Source organism: Cucumis sativus, chromosome 5, assembly GCF_000004075.3.
Source record: "Cucumis sativus cultivar 9930 chromosome 5, Cucumber_9930_V3, whole genome shotgun sequence".
Lineage (NCBI taxonomy): Eukaryota > Viridiplantae > Streptophyta > Magnoliopsida > Cucurbitales > Cucurbitaceae > Cucumis > Cucumis sativus.
In genome coordinates, this window is record NC_026659.2 from 17410374 (window position 1) to 17430538 (window position 20165).

A 20165-nucleotide genomic window follows, 5' to 3' on the forward strand; every position below is an offset into this window, starting at 1 on the left:
TAGGTGGTCACATTTCTTCATGAATTTCACTACAAGATCGTCAACATAACATTCAACATGTTTATGTAGCATATCATCAAAGATCCTTTGCATGGCACACTGGTAAGTGGCACCAACAATTTTTAATTCAAAAGACATTACCTTATAATAGTATATACCTTTTGGAGTTTGAAAAGTTGTTTTCTTTTCATCCTTAAGAGTCATTTGAATCTGATTATATCTTGATGACCCATCCATGAAAGATAAAGTTTCATGCCCTGCAGTTGTGTCTACCATGATTTCCATGATAGGCAAGGGAAAATCATCCCATTAGGTGTGCTAAACTATTCACACGAGATTTCTGAAGAAATATAATTCGTGGAATTGAACTTTGTATATTGATTTATATAGTGAATACAGTCTCTAATATTTACTTATTTGATGCTTTTTCTCTAATACAAGTTAAATTTATAACTTCTTGGTCTTTGGTCTTCGGTCTTTAGAATGTTGTAGTTGCAAGTCAATTTGAGCTTCGATCTTCTGGAATCCAAAAAAAGTTAAACTATCAAGTCTTCAATCTTTCAGAAGATGTTAATCTCGAGGTTGATGAAAACTTGCATGTCTTGAGAGCTTTTAGAAGTTTGAGTCTTCAATTCTTCAAAGCTTTAGTTCTTTAGAGCTTCAATTCTACCTTCAACCAAAGATTCCTAAAATGAATGAGAAGGTCTGTATTTATAGAGAATTTACATAGGTTTTAGATGGTCTTGGGCTTGGGCCCATTTACTTGATAGACTTGAGCTTGAGCCCATTTGTCTATTGGGCTTGGGCCCATTTACTCGGCGGGCTTGGACCTATTATTTCTTTGGTCTAATTTTTACATTAGGGGCTTGAATTGTGTTGGATATGAGAAAACTTGACTACCCAAACTCAATTAAATTGTGAATATCACAATTTTTGTGTGATGACGTGGTAGAATTTAATTGATCGCAATTTCTTGCTCAACAGCCATATTTCTTAAAATGCATGTGCAAGTTCCTTTGTATTCTTTGAAAGACGTGTCAATATTTGATACTCAATGAATCTATTAAGTGCATGATCTATGAAATAAAGCACGAAATAACGCTACAAAGAAAAGAACATATGGATTAGGTTTATGTATATGTAGGGTATGATGTAAAGTAATTAATAAACTTACATGTAAAGTGCCCTTAACAATCCTGATATACTCCAATGGAACATTAGTCCACTTAAGGCAGTATACTAGAAATGTATCTCTCACAAAAACACCAATGGTGTTGTTGAACTAAACATCATGTGGAGAGATTGGCTCTTCTCCACTTCTACTGTGATGGAGATTGAAATCCTTTTATTTCTCTAGACGTATTTCTTCAACTCTATGTTTCGGGAGTGCTCATGTCGCACCCCACCCGGTAGACCTACTAGCTTGTCTTGCCAGATACGACATGACTTGAGTATCTAGACATGTTAAACGCCAAAACACTCAATCTTGAGGTCCTTAAGCTTTGTTTAATCGTCTCGCTTCTTTTCTGTAACTTTTAAACTGTAGTCATACTTTAGGCGATGAAACAACTTAACACAAGAGAAGTAAACCAAACCAAAACTTTTATTAACTTTAAAATAAGGCGTTCTGCAACATTTAATACAAATTACAAAAGTACAATTCTTAAGCTTAGAAAGTAAAACGCCTGACATCTCCTCTAGCCTAGCGAGCCCTTCACTTCTTCTCTACTTGGCCTTAACACCTAATTCCTTGAACATAGAATTTAAAAAGGTAAGTCTACAAGATTCAATGAGGTTTTAAGGAAACCTTTTCGCGAAATACCTTTTTGTAAACATTATTTCGCCAAACATATCAAACCACATAAATTCATCATCTTTTCATATAACATAACATTTCACATAAATGCATCATCTCACATAAACACACATTAGTTATCAACATTTCTTTTGCCAAGGATCTCGAATCATTCTCTACACTAGGTCATGTAACTTTGCGTTTAGACTATTGTAACTACAACATTTGAGAATATATTGATTCTCCTTGTTCCTTAGGTTGAGACGCAATGTGCATCTTCTATACATTATCCCGCCTCAATTCACGATGTAACCCCGTACACCCCATGGTGCCCTTGACTCTTTATGTGTACATAATAGTTAGCCCGTATACCCCATCTTCTATACAAGTCATGCTTTGAAACACATAATACATACTTTAAAACATATAAGCTTTTTGTATGAATCTCTTTTTAGGAAACATCTAAATCGAAATCATTAACTCAAATCAAATAAGAATTTATAAGGAAAACTTTTAACATAAACATTTTAAAGAAAACACTCACTCTACTTAGCTGCTTAAACTTCTAAGGTTTCTCTCCTTCTTCTTCCCACATAATCTCTCTTTAGGAATCATCTGAATAGAAATCAGATTTGACATCTTCTTTCCTAGTTTTTCATCTCACAAAACAACTTATTCGCATAAAACACAACTTCAAAAATCTAGTCGCATAACCTTTCTCGCAGTCTAACCAACCTCTTCTCACATAGATCACCCAAACGCCTTTTTCAGGACACTTAGTCAAATTTGACTTCTTATCTTAACTACGAGTCTTACAATTCACGTGTTCTACGAGTGGGTTCAGATCCATCTAAAGAAAAAAATAATATTAGTGTGAACTCATGTAATAAATTTATAAAATGTCATAGTAACGAGACTAACATAAAGTGTCACCCACCGAGGACGATCCCATGTGAGGGGATATGTCCAACTCTTGGAACAAATCATTTGGCTCGTAGAAATCGTTTAGGAACGATGCCATAGTACCTGTATGAAGGGATAAAAGCTCTTGGCAGCAAAAGATGTTACAGAACCACTCTTGATCAATTTAATTTGGAAATCCCAAAATACCAATACATTGGCAAAATAATACAAAAACTAATTTTCTTATTATAACTTAAAGGCTAAGCATATTTTCTAATTATAGATTAGAGAAAGAAAAATTTACTTATTTTGACGCCTCTGAATCCACTAAAATTTTAAATTGGGACACCACCCGTGGAAGACCTTCCTATCCTTTCTAATGAGATTGGTTTGTAGGAACCAATTGGGATGGAAAAAGTTTTAAAGAGAAATCTACTTTTGTAGAGAGCAAAAACATTGGTTATGTCTTAAATAAGGACAACTGTTTTTCTTTTGCATATTTATTACTCTCTTTCCTTGAGAGAGTAGGAGAAATTTAAAAATATTAAATTAATAAAAAATTCAAACCAACTAATTAATCGGTTAATATTTTATTTAAATCATATTTAATGAATATCTCTCTAGTATCTCATAGTTTTGAGGAGATAATTTTTCATCATCATCATTTATGAAGTCGTCAACAAGATATCAAACAATTGATCTTTCCACCACTGTAGGTTTAGCGTCACATAGTGTGCTCCTCACTGTGTTCATTCATATAATGTCCAACAACAATTTTCAGTACATCCAACTGTTCATTCTCAACATCTTCCATTTATATATGTTTATTTTGGACCACATGAAGAACTTTCCAACTGATACCATTTTTTGGGTACTCAAGGTAAAAATCTTGTTGTGTCTGAATCGCAAGAATGGTTGGTTCCTCCACAAACAAAAAATGCGATGTGTTGATTGATTTGTATTGTAACTCCAAGCGTGTCCTATGACTTTTGTTGTTACTTGTGTCAAACCTGAATAACCAAACACGTCATCTCAGCAGATATTGAAAGTCCAACACTTCATCTAAAACACCGTAGAAATTATTGTCTACTTCCATTGCCACTAAATAGTGAGAGAAATATGAAGTTTGAAATTTATACTTGCAGTAGCTCATTATTTCTTTACAACTATTGAGGATGTACCAATGTGCAACCTATTTTTCTTTTGATGATAGAGTTTGTAAAGTTAGCGCCCCTAGTGGTCGTACTCTCTGCCCGAACACTTCAAATTCACCAACTACCTCATCATCAGGAATGTTATCATCATTTCGTTCATTTCTAGTGAATTGGATTTCAATTCCATTTAGATATCACGAATAAAAAGTCCCTGATTCATTCATCACATATATACTCAACAGATATGTATTATACACATAATATAAAATACAAAAATCAATGGGACCAAGATATAATAGTTCAATACAAACACAAATAAATTCAAAATTGCAAACACAAATAAATTCATAGTTACAAACACAAATAAATTCGAAGTTCTTAAAATACATAAATCCAAAAATTACCCATAAATGTTCATGAAGTTCATTTTTAATACTAAATGAATAATAAAGTTCAAGATACAACTAAATATAAATTTGAAGTCCATTCAAGCATTACAAGCATTCAAATTTGTCTTAAAAATTTAAAAAGCACACAAAGTAAGTAGTTTAAAATATATAAAATAAATAAAATGACAAAAATACAATATCCAACTTAGTAACTTACCATGAAAATTCCCAACCCATATATCATGTTTGTGACGTGATGGAAGACTTGATACTATCTAAAAAAAACAAATTAAAATTATAAAGTGTCGTATAACTATTTAAGTATAAAATTTTCAGTAAAAATAAAAGAAAGTTAGAGACTTACCGTTCTCAATTTTTTCACAAATTTTCATTCCTTCGGGCTATGGACAAAGATCCAATAAGGTTGTTTTGCCACAAATCCAGTTTTGTGTACAAATCAAAGCTTCCACTGTTTTAGGTGATAAAGAACTCCTAAAAGAATCCAAAATCCTTCCTCCAGTACTGAATGCAGATTTAGAAGCCGCAGTAGACACCAGAACGACAAAACTATCTAGAGCAATTTTTGATAGAATTCGGTATTTAGCCCCATTCAATTTCCACCAAGTTAGAACATCAAACTGATCATTTAACTCCTCACAAGGGTCAGATAAATACCGATCAACATCATTCCTCAATTCTAAAGTATTTTGTACTTGTCTTTTTCTCTTGTAGCGTGATAATACTCTACAACACGCGTCAGTTTCCACTGTAGCTCTCGAACTCAATAGTCTCAAATTATCACTTGATTCTACTTGTTCACAAACAACATCTTGACCACGCAAATCATTGCGAAAGACAGAGTCATCAACTTGTGATTTGTAAAAATTGTACAATCGCATCAAATAAGCTTCAATCTTACAAGAGCTTTAACCATAACATCATCATGTATACTTTCAAATCAAAAGTTAACGTAGTCCAATTTATATCGAGGATCAAGCACCACAACTAGAAATACAAGCTTGTTAATTTTCTCAATTGAACCACAATACTTGTCATACTTTGACTTCATATTTATAGTCATATTATGTAAAATATAATTATATTCACTGCTCTAACCAATTAAAAGATCATTAATCCCCCACATCTCATGAAAAAAAGAATTGGCAGTCATATATATAGAACCACTAATCTTATTAGTGACATTAATCTTATAGTGACATTGTAGAACATCTTCAAAAACATGACAAACACTTCAACATTTTTCCAATCAGAATTAGTTGGTGGCTCATTCCTCTTCTTCCCATGTTCATATTCTGAAAAATAGTCTTGATAATCCAACTCTTATTCCTCTAATATTTGAAAAGCTTTTTCAAATTTAAGTGCATGCTCAAGCATAAGATAAGTAGAATTCCATCTTGTTGGAACATCTAAACAAACAAGAGCTTTTCAATCAATTTTCTCTTGCTCCACACAAGTTTTAAACTTTGTCAATCTTTTAAGGGATGATCTAACGTAACGTACAAGATTACAAACACGAGCAATGGAATCATGCATTTCTCTCAATCCTTCATTTACAATCAAATTAATTATGTGGGCACAACTCCTCATGTGTAACAGTTCATCTTCCAAGATTAAGGTTTTCCAACTTCTAAGTCTTTTCTTAATATACGAAATTGCTCCTTCATTCGAACTTGCATTATCAACATTTATAGAAAAGACTTTATCAATCCTCCATTCCAATAAACAACTCTCAATAAGCTTTCCAATAGTATCATCCTTGTGGTTAGTAACTTGAGAAAAGTTTAAAATCATTTTATGCAAAACCCAATCTAAATCAATGAAGTGTGCAGTGAGTACCATGTAGTTAACATTTTGCAAAGAAGTCCATGTGTCAGTTGTCAAACATACCCTTTGAGAATTGTTACTCTTGAAGAAGGGTCAAACTTAGAACAAGTCACTCTACAAAAATGTATAAATCCATAATTCTCGATAAACTTGAATGGCAACTCATCAACAATTATCATCTTAGCACATGTTTCTCTACATAATTGTTGACTAAAAATAGTAGTCACAAAATTACTACCACTTTTTCCATCAGTGGAAGGTTGAAGAGTCAAAATAGTTTGTCATGTTTCTACTTCCTTATATGGGTACTTCTTACATTGATTTTTTAAGTGCTTCCATAATGTGCTAGTTCCACATGAGGTAGTATCATAACAATATTCTTTATGACAATAATTGCATGTGCACCTAGAACTATTCTCTTCCAACTTTTTGAAGTGATCCCATACAGTGAAAGTTGTCTTCTTAGTGACTCTAGCTCTCTTCTTATCGGGTAGTGCTGGTTTATTTGAACTCACATCATTATTAGTGGAAGGGGCAGGACTAGGACTAGGGCTAGGGCTAGTTTCACTATGTTGTCCATTACTTGTAAAATGTTCTAAACATATAAAAAACTAAGGTTAGATCACCCAATCACCCACAACAAAGTTACACCAAGACAACCACAACGAAATCACAAGCTCAATAGAATAATGCTACTGTCAATATTTCAATATTTATGCTACTGTCTCAACAAATTCAAAATAGAATTACGCTAGTGTTAACCTTCAATACTTGTGCTATTTCAATATTTATGCTACTGTCTCAACAAACTCAAAAAATAAATATGTACTGTCAACATACTATGGTGAAATTGTGAAAAAATAAATATGTCTGTCAACCTAAAAATATTGTGTCCATTATACAGATACGAAAGCATGTGAAATTGTGAAGATAAATAAAGAGGATATTTAAGAATTCATGCAGACATTGTTAAGTACTGATGCAAATGTGTGAATAAAGATTTATTTTCTCTTAGTTTGTTCGAGATGCAAGAAAATCATAAGAAATTACCTTGGCTTAAACAGTGCAAAATCAAAGAAATTTGAGAGGCAGTTGATGTCGGTTGAAGATAGACAAACTGAGAGTAAGATAGATCGAAGGGATTGAAATTTGAGATGCGTCTCGATTTTGGACAAATAGATGTGTCTCGGATTTGAAACGGAGGAGGAGACGCAAGAAGAAGATGCAGGAGAAGACAGATTTGAGACGGATAAATCAGATGATGAAGGAGATGCCGTAGAGATCAGACAAAGAAGGAGATGGCAGAGAGATCAAACGAAGAAGGAGATGTCGGCGGTTGCAGAGGGAGAGGAAGAGGCGAAAGGTGTTCCGCAAGCTGCGAGGGAAAGGGAGACGCAGAGAACGACGGAAGGAAGGGAGGGTCTGAGGGAGAGGGACGCGTAAATTCGTAATAACCTAAAACTAAAAGAATAAGAAATGTTTTTTTTATTAAATAATATATTATTATTATTATTATTATTTTATTATTTTATATATACTATATTAATTCGGGTTGGGTTGGGTTGGGTTGAATTGAATTTCTCAACCGTCCAACCCGAGACCCAACCCAACTCGAAAAGATCAAATTTTTTTGACCCAACTCAACCCATATTTTAATCTAATCCAACCCAACCCTTATAATATGGGTTGGGTAGTCTGAGTTATTCGGGTTCAATCCGTATTCTTACACCCCTACCATATACCTCTATTTACCGGGCATGTCATGGTATATGTTACACTATACAATTAACTGGGATGAATGTTACAACATGAAATTAAATGAGAGTTATATGACAATTGGTAATATATGTAGGTTATGAATATCTACACATTTATAATATACTAGTTATATAACATGTGCGATGCATGTGGCTAAATTTTTTCAAAACGTAACTTTTGTTGGTGAATTTTCAATTAGAAATAAATACATAATAAAGTACATACTAAAATTTATCTTTAAGAAAAATTTGACCTATACTATCATGAATTAACAAATTTGATAAACAAACTATTTTAACAATTTATCTTGTCTAACTTTTAAAATGATTAAATATTTAATTTTTACAACTAACTAAGTTTATAATTAGAACTATCACGATCATTTTGTTTGTTCGTCTCACCGAAAAAAACAACTCATAATTTATTGTAGTAATTTCTTTAAAGAACAAATTACTGTCTTATTAATACTTGTTCATCCAAGTTTTGATATTATAGTATATCTCAAAGAATAAAATAAAATTTTCAAATAAGAATTTTGAATTAGAACAGTTAGCAACCTTTTTAACTTTAAATATCTTGTAATTCTAATTTCTAACATATATATATATATATATATATATTTTAGGGATGAATTTGTTTTCTTTCCATTATTTATTAAGAAAAAAATTTGTGAAAAAACATAAACTTAGAAGCACAAAGAACACATCATACTTTGATAACCTAGTTTGATGACACAACATCTACATTTTGAGGGCTTTAGACCCATGATAAGAGATTATATTGCTTGTGTAGTAGTTGACCATTACGATGTTCTGACGAGTACAAAACACTCTAAACATGAATCAACGTGTTGACCATGGATTGACTCACAAATATCAGAACTAAGAATTGTGTAAAAACAATTATCGTAACATTAATAGGATTACTCCCCCTTAATCAATGACCACTTGCAATGTTTTCATCAAACAATCTAGAATTGCTTGTTAATCTCTTATCTTCAATATGCAATATCGTAACCCATAGGTTCTTGAAGGAGCACACCGAAACTTCCACAAATTTGAATATATCACTGCAAATGTTCTTTCAAGAAAACATTTTTCTCTTAACACATAACTTTGTTGCACATTTGCAACACTTCTGCCTACAACCACAACACTATCACACGACCATAAGCTAACATTTATTAATTAAAAATATTGTAACAAAAAAACAACCAACTCCATCAATTTAATAACCAACTTGAGAATATAAAGAAAAACTCCAACCAACATATTATCTTTATTAACGAACGGAATATCTTTATTAATAAATGTTAGCCATACATTTATTAACAAATGTAACAACCAAATTTACAAAGCTAACTATTATCTTTATTAATAAATATTATCCTTATATTTATTAATAGATATTAATGAAATTAAACTCACCTTTAATAAAATAAGCCCAACCAACCTCAATAACAATTTATTTGCTACTTTCAAACTTTTATAAACATCACAAATCCTTTTTTATCTATTTGAATAAAAAAGTTAATGATAAATTTTTTTTTGATATCAATCATCGATCTCAAGGCAACACCATGAATTAAAATTATAAAAATCTTCTATTTCATTAGTGGAAGAAAATGTTAAAAATGTTAAAAGGGTAATAAACCTTTGTTAGTTGACCAAATAACAATAAGGGGCGTTTGTAAAAATAGCACATAATTTTGTGATAATAGGACTCGTGTCACTATATTTTTTAAATTGCAAAAATAGTAAATTTAAGACAACCTTATGATATATCTAATTATTTGTCATATTTGCAATATGCAAAAAAATAAGTGTCCATGAGTTATTCTTTTCTAATTTTTTTTTTCTGTTAGGAGATGCATTTTGGAAAACTATCTAACCAAACATAATATATTTCTTAGATACACAACCATATATTTAGTAAAATATATTTATTTAAACAATTTGTATTTATAACCATGGTATCCCACTAGCCAATAAAATCTAAAGGAAATTTAGCACAACAATTATCCTTTTTGTTCTCTTTCTTTAAAAAACAAACTTGCCTTGATCCAAAGAACACAATAATGTCTGCAGAGAATACATTACTTATTGGTGACAATTGAAACTATACAACAAAGACACAAAAGAGGATTGAAACCCTCTTCATATGGAGAACAAAAAGAGACACAAAAGAGGATCGAGACATCTTCAAATGGAAAATAAAAACTTCATTTTTAAAATCTTTCATAAACATTTTACAAATGGAGAGATGAAGAAGAAAAGTAAAAAAGTTTGTATTTATTATTTGAAAATTTTGGTAGTTATGTTGTGAAAGAGCATGTATGCATGAAGTGATGCAATTTTATAAAAGAATATCGACATATGAAATGTTGCTTGGTGCATCAAAAGGGTGACAAAATAGAAAATATTAAAGGCAAAATGAGAATGAAAAATTTCTTCACTTAGATATATATTTAATATAATAGAGATATAAATGAGATAATTATACGGAAATAATCATAAATAGAAAAAAAAAATTATGATAATAGGAACCATGTCATTACATTTTTTAAATTGCAAAAGTAGTAAATTTAAAAATCGATAATCCTCTGATACTTGTTGTTATGATATATATATTTATATATATCTCGTATGTTCTTTATTATAATTTTACATATAGTCTCTAGGGTTTAGTTTATTCTCTATATAAATATGTAACATTGCTTTGACTCGAATATATTAAGACAAATACTTCTCTTAATTCTAGATTACACTTGTCACTTATTAGATAATCATGTGATATCAATAATTATTTGTCATATTAAATATATTTATAATATGAAAAAAAAAAACCTTCTTTTTTCAAATATTTTTGTAATTTTCCTGTATATAAAAAAAGAAGCTAATTTTAGCGTAATTTATAAATAGTTTCATTTTGTTGGCATATTTGAAAACTACCCGTAATTATATTTACAATAGAAAAGTACCGAATATCCAAAGTTGAAGGCTGTTTGGGAATTTAGCCTTATGTTTAAAACATATTTTTTCCCCCAAAATTGGACCTGTTTCTGGCAGTTTCAAAATTCGTAAGCCGTATCTATAAAATTGATACAAGAATCTCCTCCAAAAATCAACGACGTTCAATCTTCACCACATCACAGAGCTCGAAAATGGCGGGTGCTGGTGGCGGAAAGGTCTCCTTCAAAGTCACTCTCACCTCAGACCCGAAGCTCCCTTTCAAAGTGTTTGTAATCTTAATTCCTTTTTTCTTTTTTTTTGGGCTTCTAGGGTTTTTCCCTTTCCGTCCCCATTACTACTAAGACCCAATCTCATCGTTTTTCAATTTGTTTGTCTCTCAGGTTTAGTGTTCCAGAGGCCGCCCCCTTCACCGCTGTCCTCAAATTTGCCGCTGAAGAATTTAAGGTGCCCCCGCAAACCAGCGCCATCATCACTAATGGTAACTGATTGCCTCTGTTTTGATTCGATTGTGATTGGAATCTGCATGCTTGATATTTATTTGGATCTGCCGTTCACCGATACCTGTGGTTTTAGAAATGAGAATTCGCGTTGATTTCCTTAAAAGATGGTAGGCGTGCCTTCAACGCACGATGCGTAAATTCTTATTTTCTTTTTCTTAGGAACGAGTACTAGTAATTGGATGATTGAAGATTAGGCCAGTGTTAGTTTTGGAGCACAATTCTTTTTCCTCTGACCAAGAAAGTAACTAGTATTTAATGCGAAGCCTTCCCTATCAACTTTAAAATTGCTTGTGTTGCGCTTTGTTTTTTATGATAAGTTGGGTTGTGAAAGGCATCGACCTTTTGAAAGAAGCAATACAATCGACTCTCCCTAAACCCCTCACAGTCGAGAAGGTTACTCCAAACTCTAACTAACTCCCTTCCCTTTTTCACAATGCCTTTATACTCTCCTCTCCACTCATTCCCCGTGGTTCCCCTTTTACAATTGTCTTTCCCATTCTACCCTTACTCCTCTGTTGACGTTGATACAAAATTGGAAGCGTGACATTACGTCCCCCCTCCAAAACAACCTTGCCCTCAGGTGAAAAGTAGGAAATTGTTGCTGAAAATTATCAATAGCTTCCCAAGTTGCATCATGTTTTGGTAACCCCTTCTATCTGGATTTTTACTATAGCCAAACACCTCTTGTACAGTCACCCACTGAAACAACTTTGAAAATATAGGCTAGGTAGGCTGTACAACCTTTTACAGTCCTAAAGCTTTGTAAGCTGAGAAGCATGAAACACTTGATGAATAGAAGCACCCACCGACAATGCAATCGATAAGCTAACTGTTAAAACTCCTTAACCTGAAACTCAGAAAGATCTCAACAGTGCTAAAATAGTGGCAAGAACAGAGACAGTACTCTGTTCAATATATATTGCAATGATATCACCAGTTCAACAAGCCAAAATAGAGTCTAAAGAAGAACACAAATGGAAAGCAAGAACCAACAAATAAAGAAATGACCAGCTCCTTCAAGGAGGATGTCCTCTCCCTACAAGCTCACAACAACTTTTACCAAAATAGAACTTAAAATATCAATCCCCAAAACATTCTTTATTTATACTAACAGCCAACAGGACCCACAGAAATTCCCATCCTCTCAATTGGTCTCTTCCGAAGCAGCCTCAGGTACATTTCTTTTTTGCCCCTCCTTTTATAAGTATGCAGAATTGGAGGGTAGCCGGTTTGAAGTGCACCTTGTCCTCAAGGTGGGAAAAAGAACTGTTGATTCATGAGATACGATGACTCCCAGGTGGCCTCTGTCTGCTAACTTCTTCCATTTCACTAACCATTCATTGTCCCCAATTTCTCTATTCCACCATACTTCCAGTACAATTTCTGGCCTCAATTGTAACTCAAATTCTTTTGTTAAGGCTGGAGGTAAGTGCTGAATTTGCTGAGTCTGTCCCAACTTCATTTTCAATTGAGACACATGGAAAACATTGTGAATTAGTAGAGCTTCCGGTGGTAGTTCTAAGCGATAAGCCACTTCTTTTTTTTCAATGATGTGGTAAGGACCATAAAACTTTGGCGATAGCTTTTCACAATTTTTTCTAGTCAATGAACGTTGCAGATATGGTCTCAGTTTCAGGTGCACCTTATCACCCACTTGAAAGTTCCATTCCCTGTGATGTAAGTCGGCCTGTTTTTTCATCTGGTTCTGCACCACCACAAGATTATCTTTCAATGCATTAATGGTCATATCCTGATCTATGAGTAATTGTTCTGCACTATCATTTGTTGTTTTTGGGGTACCATAAGAAATTAGAGGAGGTGGAGGTCTACCATAAACCACCTGGAAAGGAGTCATTTTAGATGAAGCATGAAATGTAGTATTATACCACAACACTGCCCATGGTATACTCTTACTCCATTTCGTCGGTTGCTCATTGCAAAAACACCTTAAGTACGTTTCCAAGCATCGATTCACCCTCTCTGTTTGGCTGTCGGTTTGTGGATGATATGCTGTGCTCCTTTTTAACAAAGTACCCATTGCTGAAAATAATTCCTTCTAAAAACTGCTTAAGAAAATTTTGTCACAATAGAAGATTACAGACTTTGGGATCCCATGCTTACTTACCACCCTATAGACATCCGCACCTTGCTTGGCTGTGAATGGATGTTTAAGGACAATAAAATGGCTGAATTTACTCATTCAGTCTACCACCACCATAGTGGAATCATAACCTCCCCATTTGGGTAACCCTTCTATGAAATCCATGGTCCAATTTTCCAATATTAAATCTTTTGTATTTAAGATTATTGAAAGCAGTAAAAGAAAATAGATACCAAGTTACGTGGAAACTCGAGTACCGGGATAAAACCACGATATGTCTTTCTTATTATTATCTCATATAAACAAAAGATACGAAGGGGAAAATAAACAGACAACAAGCTTATGATAAAAATGGAAAAAAAATTAGGGTAAATCTTTCCTTGCGCCAAAGCCCACTAATTCTAACAAAGATATATAATAGTAGCCATTGTATTTGATTGGTGTAAATATTCGATTATCAAGAAGATTGTCAGCAGTTTATTATGAGAAAAATTGAATATCATCATAAAAAGTTAAAAACTACCATGTTGTTTTGGGACAATTGTTGTTATTATACTACATTTCATCCTTGATGTTAGTTGAACTTGCCTACATACATTGCGTCCTCAAATCTTTGATCATGTAATGAGACATGCTTGTGATTGTTTTCGGTTTTTATGTCAGAGAGAATTCTCTTCATGTTAGTTTCTATTACACTTACTAATATGGAAACAAAAGAGTTCCTAGAGTTTTCTTCCCAGATGAAGAAAAATCGACCCCTCTGAACTAAGATAATTTGCGACTGCTGAATGCTTGAGCCAATTAACTACAGCTTTTTTCATGATTTCACTGGTATAGTAGGGAAGGGTCAAAGATTGTGCTTAGTGTTCTAAAAATCCCTCCCAAGTATGCACCTAGGCTCAAAGCGCGGGTTTGGTGCCTTACTTGAAAAGGCAAGGTTTACAAAATAAGGTGCACCTCAAGCATGCCCCTGTTTGACGCCATAAGGTTTAAAGTCCTGGGTCTTGGGGATTTTATTATTCTTAAGAATAATAATAATTAGAGCTTTTACTTTATTAACTAAAAAAATCAAATCTAATAAGCCTAAATGCAATTTTTTTTGTGTTTAGGGGTCTTGTTTTTAGTATTTCCACTTCAACTATGCTTTCTCATCTTTATGTAGTACTTTAATATATAGTGTTCCTCGCAAAACGCCTTTTTTTTTGTGCCTTGTGCATAAGCACCAAAAGGCTGTTGCGCTTTATTGCACCTTGAGGTTTAAAAAACACTGATTGTGTTTAGAATTTGTGAACTATGAGATATGGGTAGTATTCACTGTTGTCACTAGTTATTTTAGGGGGTGTTTGGGGTAAGGAGCAAGTTATTATAGTCATAATAAATTGAGTTATAGTAGTTTGTACTTGGGGTTTAGATTATTTTAGTTTGAATTATGATAGTATGTGTTTGTGGTGTAAGATTATTTTAGTTTGAGAAAAAAATAGTAAACACTGTAGCAAATAATAAAAAAATGATAGAATGTTAAATAGTAAAATCGGAAGCCAATGGAGGGTTTTGAAATATTGTTGGATATTTTTAAATAGTATTTACTGTTGTTAGAGATGGTTATTATGGTCTTGTATAATCCTCCCCTCAAATGGCTCCTTAATATTTTAACAGAAATGACATTGTTAGGTGAGAGATGCTTTATGGATCCTCATGCACAATAGATTTGTCCTCAGATTTGAATCGTACATGTACTTTTAGATATGCTGATATACATCTCATTTCAGTCATTTAGCCTCTCATTTTATGTGACGTCTAGGCCTAACATTGTCATGTGCCTTGTAGATGGCGTTGGAATAAATCCTCAACAAAGTGCAGGTAAGCTGATTCATGGCCTTAATCCTTTACAATTTGTTGTGTCCGTACTTCTTTTCTGCTAAATTTGCATGTTATTTAAGCATCTTAACTATAGAAGCGTATGCTGAACTTGGTAAAAACTCAAGTTCTGTGTTGATCGATGGATGGATGGTATTCTGTAACTGGTGACAGGTTGGAATTTGTCTGTGATAGTGTGACGGTTTGGAATTTCTGTGATAGTATGAACCAAACTCACCACCGCTTCACTGAAACTGAGACAGAACTGTTGACATTGTTTTCTAACTCCCATCTGAAATGTTACAGGCCCCCAATTACCCCAATTATTAATATTCACGTAGCACTAGGAACTAGGAAGAAGGGGGAACGTAAATAGTGCTGAGGGGAGTTTTCATTATGGGGCCACGATATTCCAGAGTTAGTTATAGCCTAGCAAGTCCTAAGGAGTAGTGTTCGTTGAGTGAGCATGGCATTCTTTATACTGAATTGGTTATTTGAACTCTATGAATATTTCTTGGGAAAGGAGGGAATCTCTCAAATCTTCTCTTGTTTATTTTGATAAATAAAATTATTGGGCTAGGCCTATCAAAATGTCAAGTACCCTTTGAAAATCAAAATCTGATTTCTTCCCAGATTAGATACGTTTTATGTGTTTAGTTCAAAATTTTAGCCTATTCATTGATATTGCTATTTATTTATGTATGCGCATTCCTTTTACTAAACAGTCTACAACTTCTGCATGAGATACATTTCGCAAGTCAGTGAAGGTTGAGGAAAAAATATTCCATTATTTGGAGTTGAAATTTATGGTTGGATGTGCTTTTTGCAGGCAATGTCTTCCTCAAGCATGGCTCTGAACTACGCCTCATTCCTCGTGATAGGGTTGGAGCTGCCTGATCTTTGCGAATGTAAACTACAATCCCTTTGTCTACTCGTCTTAGTCAACTGGCTTAATTTGCAATCATCAAGCTGAGAGAATTTATACTTGTTTATCACATTATTCTAACTGACTAGAAACTGTCTGCTTAATTAAATAAATGAGCCTCCTTATTTCGGGACTCTTTTTAATCATTATGTACTTGAACAGAGGTACTTAGTTGGGAACAAAGTTTAGTTTCAAAGTCAGGTTAGGAGATCAGTTTTTAGGCCATTAAACCCCGCTTTTTCGGCTGGTGGGCTCCTTGAAGACCTAGATCTAAGCCTCTTTCTCTATCCACCGCTGATTCGACTAGAGAGTTTTTGGTGCTGATATTTGAGATTATTAGGTGCTAGCCAGGCGAGTTCAGATTTTGCAAGCCTTTCAATTTGGTTGTGGAAAAAGGGTTGCGTTCCAACTGGTTGTTGAAATCCCCCAATGTTTTTTACTAGGGAAAATTGCATAAACCGATCAATTATGTCTTTATAGTTTGCAATTAGACCTTTGTTTTTAAATTAATAATTTATGATGGAATGTTTTAAAATTAAAAAAGATAAATATTCTCACTTCTCTCCTCCACCTTCCCTCTCCGGCTCTTCCTCTCCATCTCCATCTGCATCTTTCTCTTCTTTGGTAACACACATCAATTAAAAATCACACATTTTTTTTTTCTTTTACAACATTACAAGAAAGCTATGTCGTAGTTTTTTTCATTAATTTCACAACATTACATTCGATTTCAAATTAGTTTTTTGACTTCTGGAAATAATAATTGATGTGCATGAGTTCGATGTTCTTGAACTTTCTGACAATGGCATGTGTCGTGGAATTACTTGGATTCTTAAACATTGTCTATATATCACTTATCTTTAACAATATGCTGAAGTTCGTATCTCTCACAATGTATACACCCTCTTTCTAATCTCATAACTTCCCGTTTCATCTCCCTGATTCTTTAGTTTGCCTTGACTTTTATTATACAAATCACCCAGAATTAAAGAATGAAGTGGAAGGAATTGGGGAAATTAGAAATAACGGAAGAAGGGGCTGGAGTGAAATGGAGGTGGTTGGATGGAGTGGAGGAAATGACGTGGCAACTTCATGAAAGAGAGGCAAAGGGCTTTAGAGAAAAAGAGTGTTTATTTATAGAGTTAAGAGAGAGAGAAAGAGCGTTATGAAAGGGGAAAATGTGTGCTTTATTTATTTATTATTATTGAATTCTATATTACCTGAAAAGAGATGGAGATGAAGGTGGAGGAGAGAAGTGAGAGGAGAGAGAAAGATATGAAAGATAAGATGAGTTTTTTTTAAAAAAAATTTCAAAACATTCAATCATAATTATTAATTTGAAAACATAGACTTAATTGTAACTGAGCAAGAAATTTCCACTAATTTAATTCTGCCACATCATCACGAGCTTGGGTAGTCAAGTTTTTCTTATATCCAACCCAATTTAAGTCCCCAATGTAAAAACTGGACCAAATAAATAATAGGTCCAAGTCCGTCGAGTAAATGGGTCTAAGCTTGAATCCAACTGGCAAATGGGACCAACAATCCATAAGATCTATTAATCTTATGTATTATTTATTAAACTTTTCTTGGATTCCATAAGATCAAAGACCAAGAATTTCTAAGTTTCAACTTGTATTCGAGAGAAAGCATCAATTCGAGAAAAAACATCAAATGAGTAAATATTAGAGACTGTATCCACTATACAAATCAATATACAAAGTTAATTCAACAAATTACATTTATTCGAGATCTCTGTGAACAATTTGGTATGTCTGGTGGGATCTCTCTACCTTTCATCTCTTTCTCTTTTGAAGAACATTTAAAGAAATCATGACATCTCAAGGCAATACTTCCAAAACTCTAAGCGACATCGGCACACAACAAAATACTCGCAGCCGCTTAAGAAAAGTTCAATCATCTGGGGATATAACATCCTTTGAGATCACAAAAAATATTGGGAGCAAATGTCCAAGCCACCAAAAGGTGGAATTGTAATAAAAAAAAATCTTGTGATTGACGAACACAACTCATCCTCTGAACGCCCAAACGAGGAGATGTCTCATCCAAATATAATGTCAGTTATGGTGACTGGCGTGGATACAAGTGAAGACAAGATAGCAGAGCTTGAAAGAAAGTTAACATGCTCATGAAAGCGCTTGAACAAAGGGACTATGAGATTGAATCTCCAAAGAATCACATAGAGAGTTGTGACACTGCTAAATCAAGTCACACACATACCGTCAAGGATACTAACAAAGGAAAGGCAATTATGCAAGAAAGTTAACCACAAAAGACTTCAATTGCATCACTATATGTTCAACAGTTGCAGCAGCAGTTGCAGGAGATGATTGCAAACTCCATCAAAACTCAATATGGTGGACTTGCTCAAACTCTCTCTTTGTATTCCAAACCATATACGAAGAGGATCATCTGTCTTAGAAGGTCGAATGGATACCAACCACCCAAGTTCCAACAGTTTGATGGAAAATGCAACCCAAAACAACACATTGCTCACTTCATTGAAACATGTGAAACTGCTGGTGCGCGATGAGATTTGTTGGTAAAACAGTTTATCTAAACTCTCAAAGGAAACACCTTCAACTGGTACATTGACCTGGAACATGAATCCATTGATAGTTGGGAGCAATTTAAGGGGGACTTTCTCAATCGCTTGTACAGAACCCGACGTATCATCAACATGATGGAGTTGACAAAACATCAAACAGTGAAAGAGGGAGCTAGTTATCGACTACATAAACCGATGGAGAGCTCTAAGCCTGAATTGCAAAGACAAGCTCACAGAAATGTCTACAGTTGAGATGTGCATCCAAGACATGCATTGGAAACTTCTCTATATTTTGTAGGGGATAAAACCACACACACGTTTGAAGAGTTGACGACTTGTGTCCATGATATGGAACTAAGTATTGTCAACAAAGAAGCAAGAGATTTTTTGATTCCAAAAATGAAAAGTGATAAGAATCAAATTGATGATGCTAAAAAATAGCAAATAGTGTCATAAATGAGTCTATGGTTGTTCATGCAACTCCTTTGAAATCTCTCATTTGAAATCTTTCTCTTAAAGGAAAGAAACAAAAATTGAAAGAAAACATGATGACAACGAAAAGTGACGCTCAACTCTTAGAGAAATGTAGGAAAAAGTTTATCTATTTCATGACTCTGATGTTGCAGACATGTTAGGCAACTACTAGAAAAGCAAATTATTCCACTGCCATAATGCAAATGACCGAAACAAGCGAAAAAAGTTGATGATCCGAAATACTATAAGTATCATCGAATCATTAGTCATCCTATTGAAAAGTGTTTTGTGTGAAGGAGTTGATTCTAAAGTTGGGTCGTGAAAATAAGATTGAGCTAGATATCGATGATTTTGTCCCGTTAAGTTGGTCCCACTCTTTTATTTATTTATATATATTATTCATGGTTTCCACATATTCTTTTTTTTTTCTTATTATTTATAGAAAAAAATTTAAAAGACTATCAGTAATATAATCCAAAATTTTGCTATAGCTGGTAAATATTTTAATATTTTTTACTATTTTTAAAAATGCTCCTTATTTATATATATATTAAATATCTCAATTTTCGTGATAGAATTTGCTATTTGTTGTAAATATTTTGTAAAATCTACTCTTTTTTATAGTGGAATTTTTAAAAACAGTAAATTTTACAAAATACGTACAAACTATAGTAAATTCTATCACTAATAGTCGTTGAGTATTATAGTGATGGAAGACTATCAATAATAGAATTCAAAATTTTGCTATACCATATAAATATTTTAATTTATTTTGCTATTTTTGTCTTCTTTTTTTTTAATTTCCCTTGTTATTATTATTTTCTTTGTTTGGAGTAAGCTATAACTTCTATTAATTATTATTATTATTATTTGATTTATTTAATATATTTTTAATAACCTATTTAATTAAAAATTAGAAGAAA

The 20165-nt window shown here is 33.2% G+C and overlaps 1 protein-coding gene and 2 long non-coding RNA genes across 6 annotated transcripts; 1 reads left to right on the top strand and 2 right to left on the bottom strand.

The window, feature by feature from the left end:
* Positions 1-2258: 2258 nt before the first annotated feature.
* On the bottom strand, positions 2259-2992 carry LOC116403890. Its single transcript, XR_004216819.1, has 2 exons — positions 2733-2992; positions 2259-2645 (listed from the first exon to the last, which is right to left on the bottom strand). It is a non-coding gene; the product is annotated as an uncharacterized LOC116403890 (long non-coding RNA).
* Positions 2993-3269: 277 nt separating this feature from the next.
* On the bottom strand, positions 3270-7535 carry LOC105435498. Of its 4 annotated transcripts, XR_004216817.1 has the most exons (4): positions 7137-7535; positions 4606-5246; positions 4459-4516; positions 3270-4063 (listed from the first exon to the last, which is right to left on the bottom strand). It is a non-coding gene; the product is annotated as an uncharacterized LOC105435498 (long non-coding RNA). The 4 variants fall into 4 exon arrangements; XR_004216818.1 differs by having other exon boundaries at positions 4459-4512; positions 4606-7535; XR_969536.2 differs by having other exon boundaries at positions 3270-4014; positions 4606-7535.
* Positions 7536-10868: 3333 nt separating this feature from the next.
* LOC101220671 (ubiquitin-fold modifier 1) lies at positions 10869-16399 on the top strand. The gene is made up of 4 exons (XM_004140283.3): positions 10869-11081; positions 11197-11294; positions 15245-15277; positions 16104-16399. The coding sequence occupies exons 1-4, from the start codon at positions 11008-11010 to the stop codon at positions 16169-16171; spliced, it is 273 nt and encodes a 90-aa protein (XP_004140331.1). The 5' UTR covers positions 10869-11007; the 3' UTR covers positions 16172-16399.
* Positions 16400-20165: the final 3766 nt, after the last annotated feature.

Excerpts from the sequence above, each read along its gene's own strand:
- LOC101220671 (XM_004140283.3), top strand. The coding sequence starts at position 11,008 with ATGGCGGGTGCTGGTGGCGGAAAGGTCTCCTTCAAAGTCACTCTCACC. Across the intron at positions 11,082-11,196 it reads CCGAAGCTCCCTTTCAAAGT|GTTTAGTGTTCCAGAGGCCG; the intron begins GTTTGTAATCTT and ends TTTGTCTCTCAG. Across the intron at positions 11,295-15,244 it reads CAGCGCCATCATCACTAATG|ATGGCGTTGGAATAAATCCT; the intron begins GTAACTGATTGC and ends TGTGCCTTGTAG.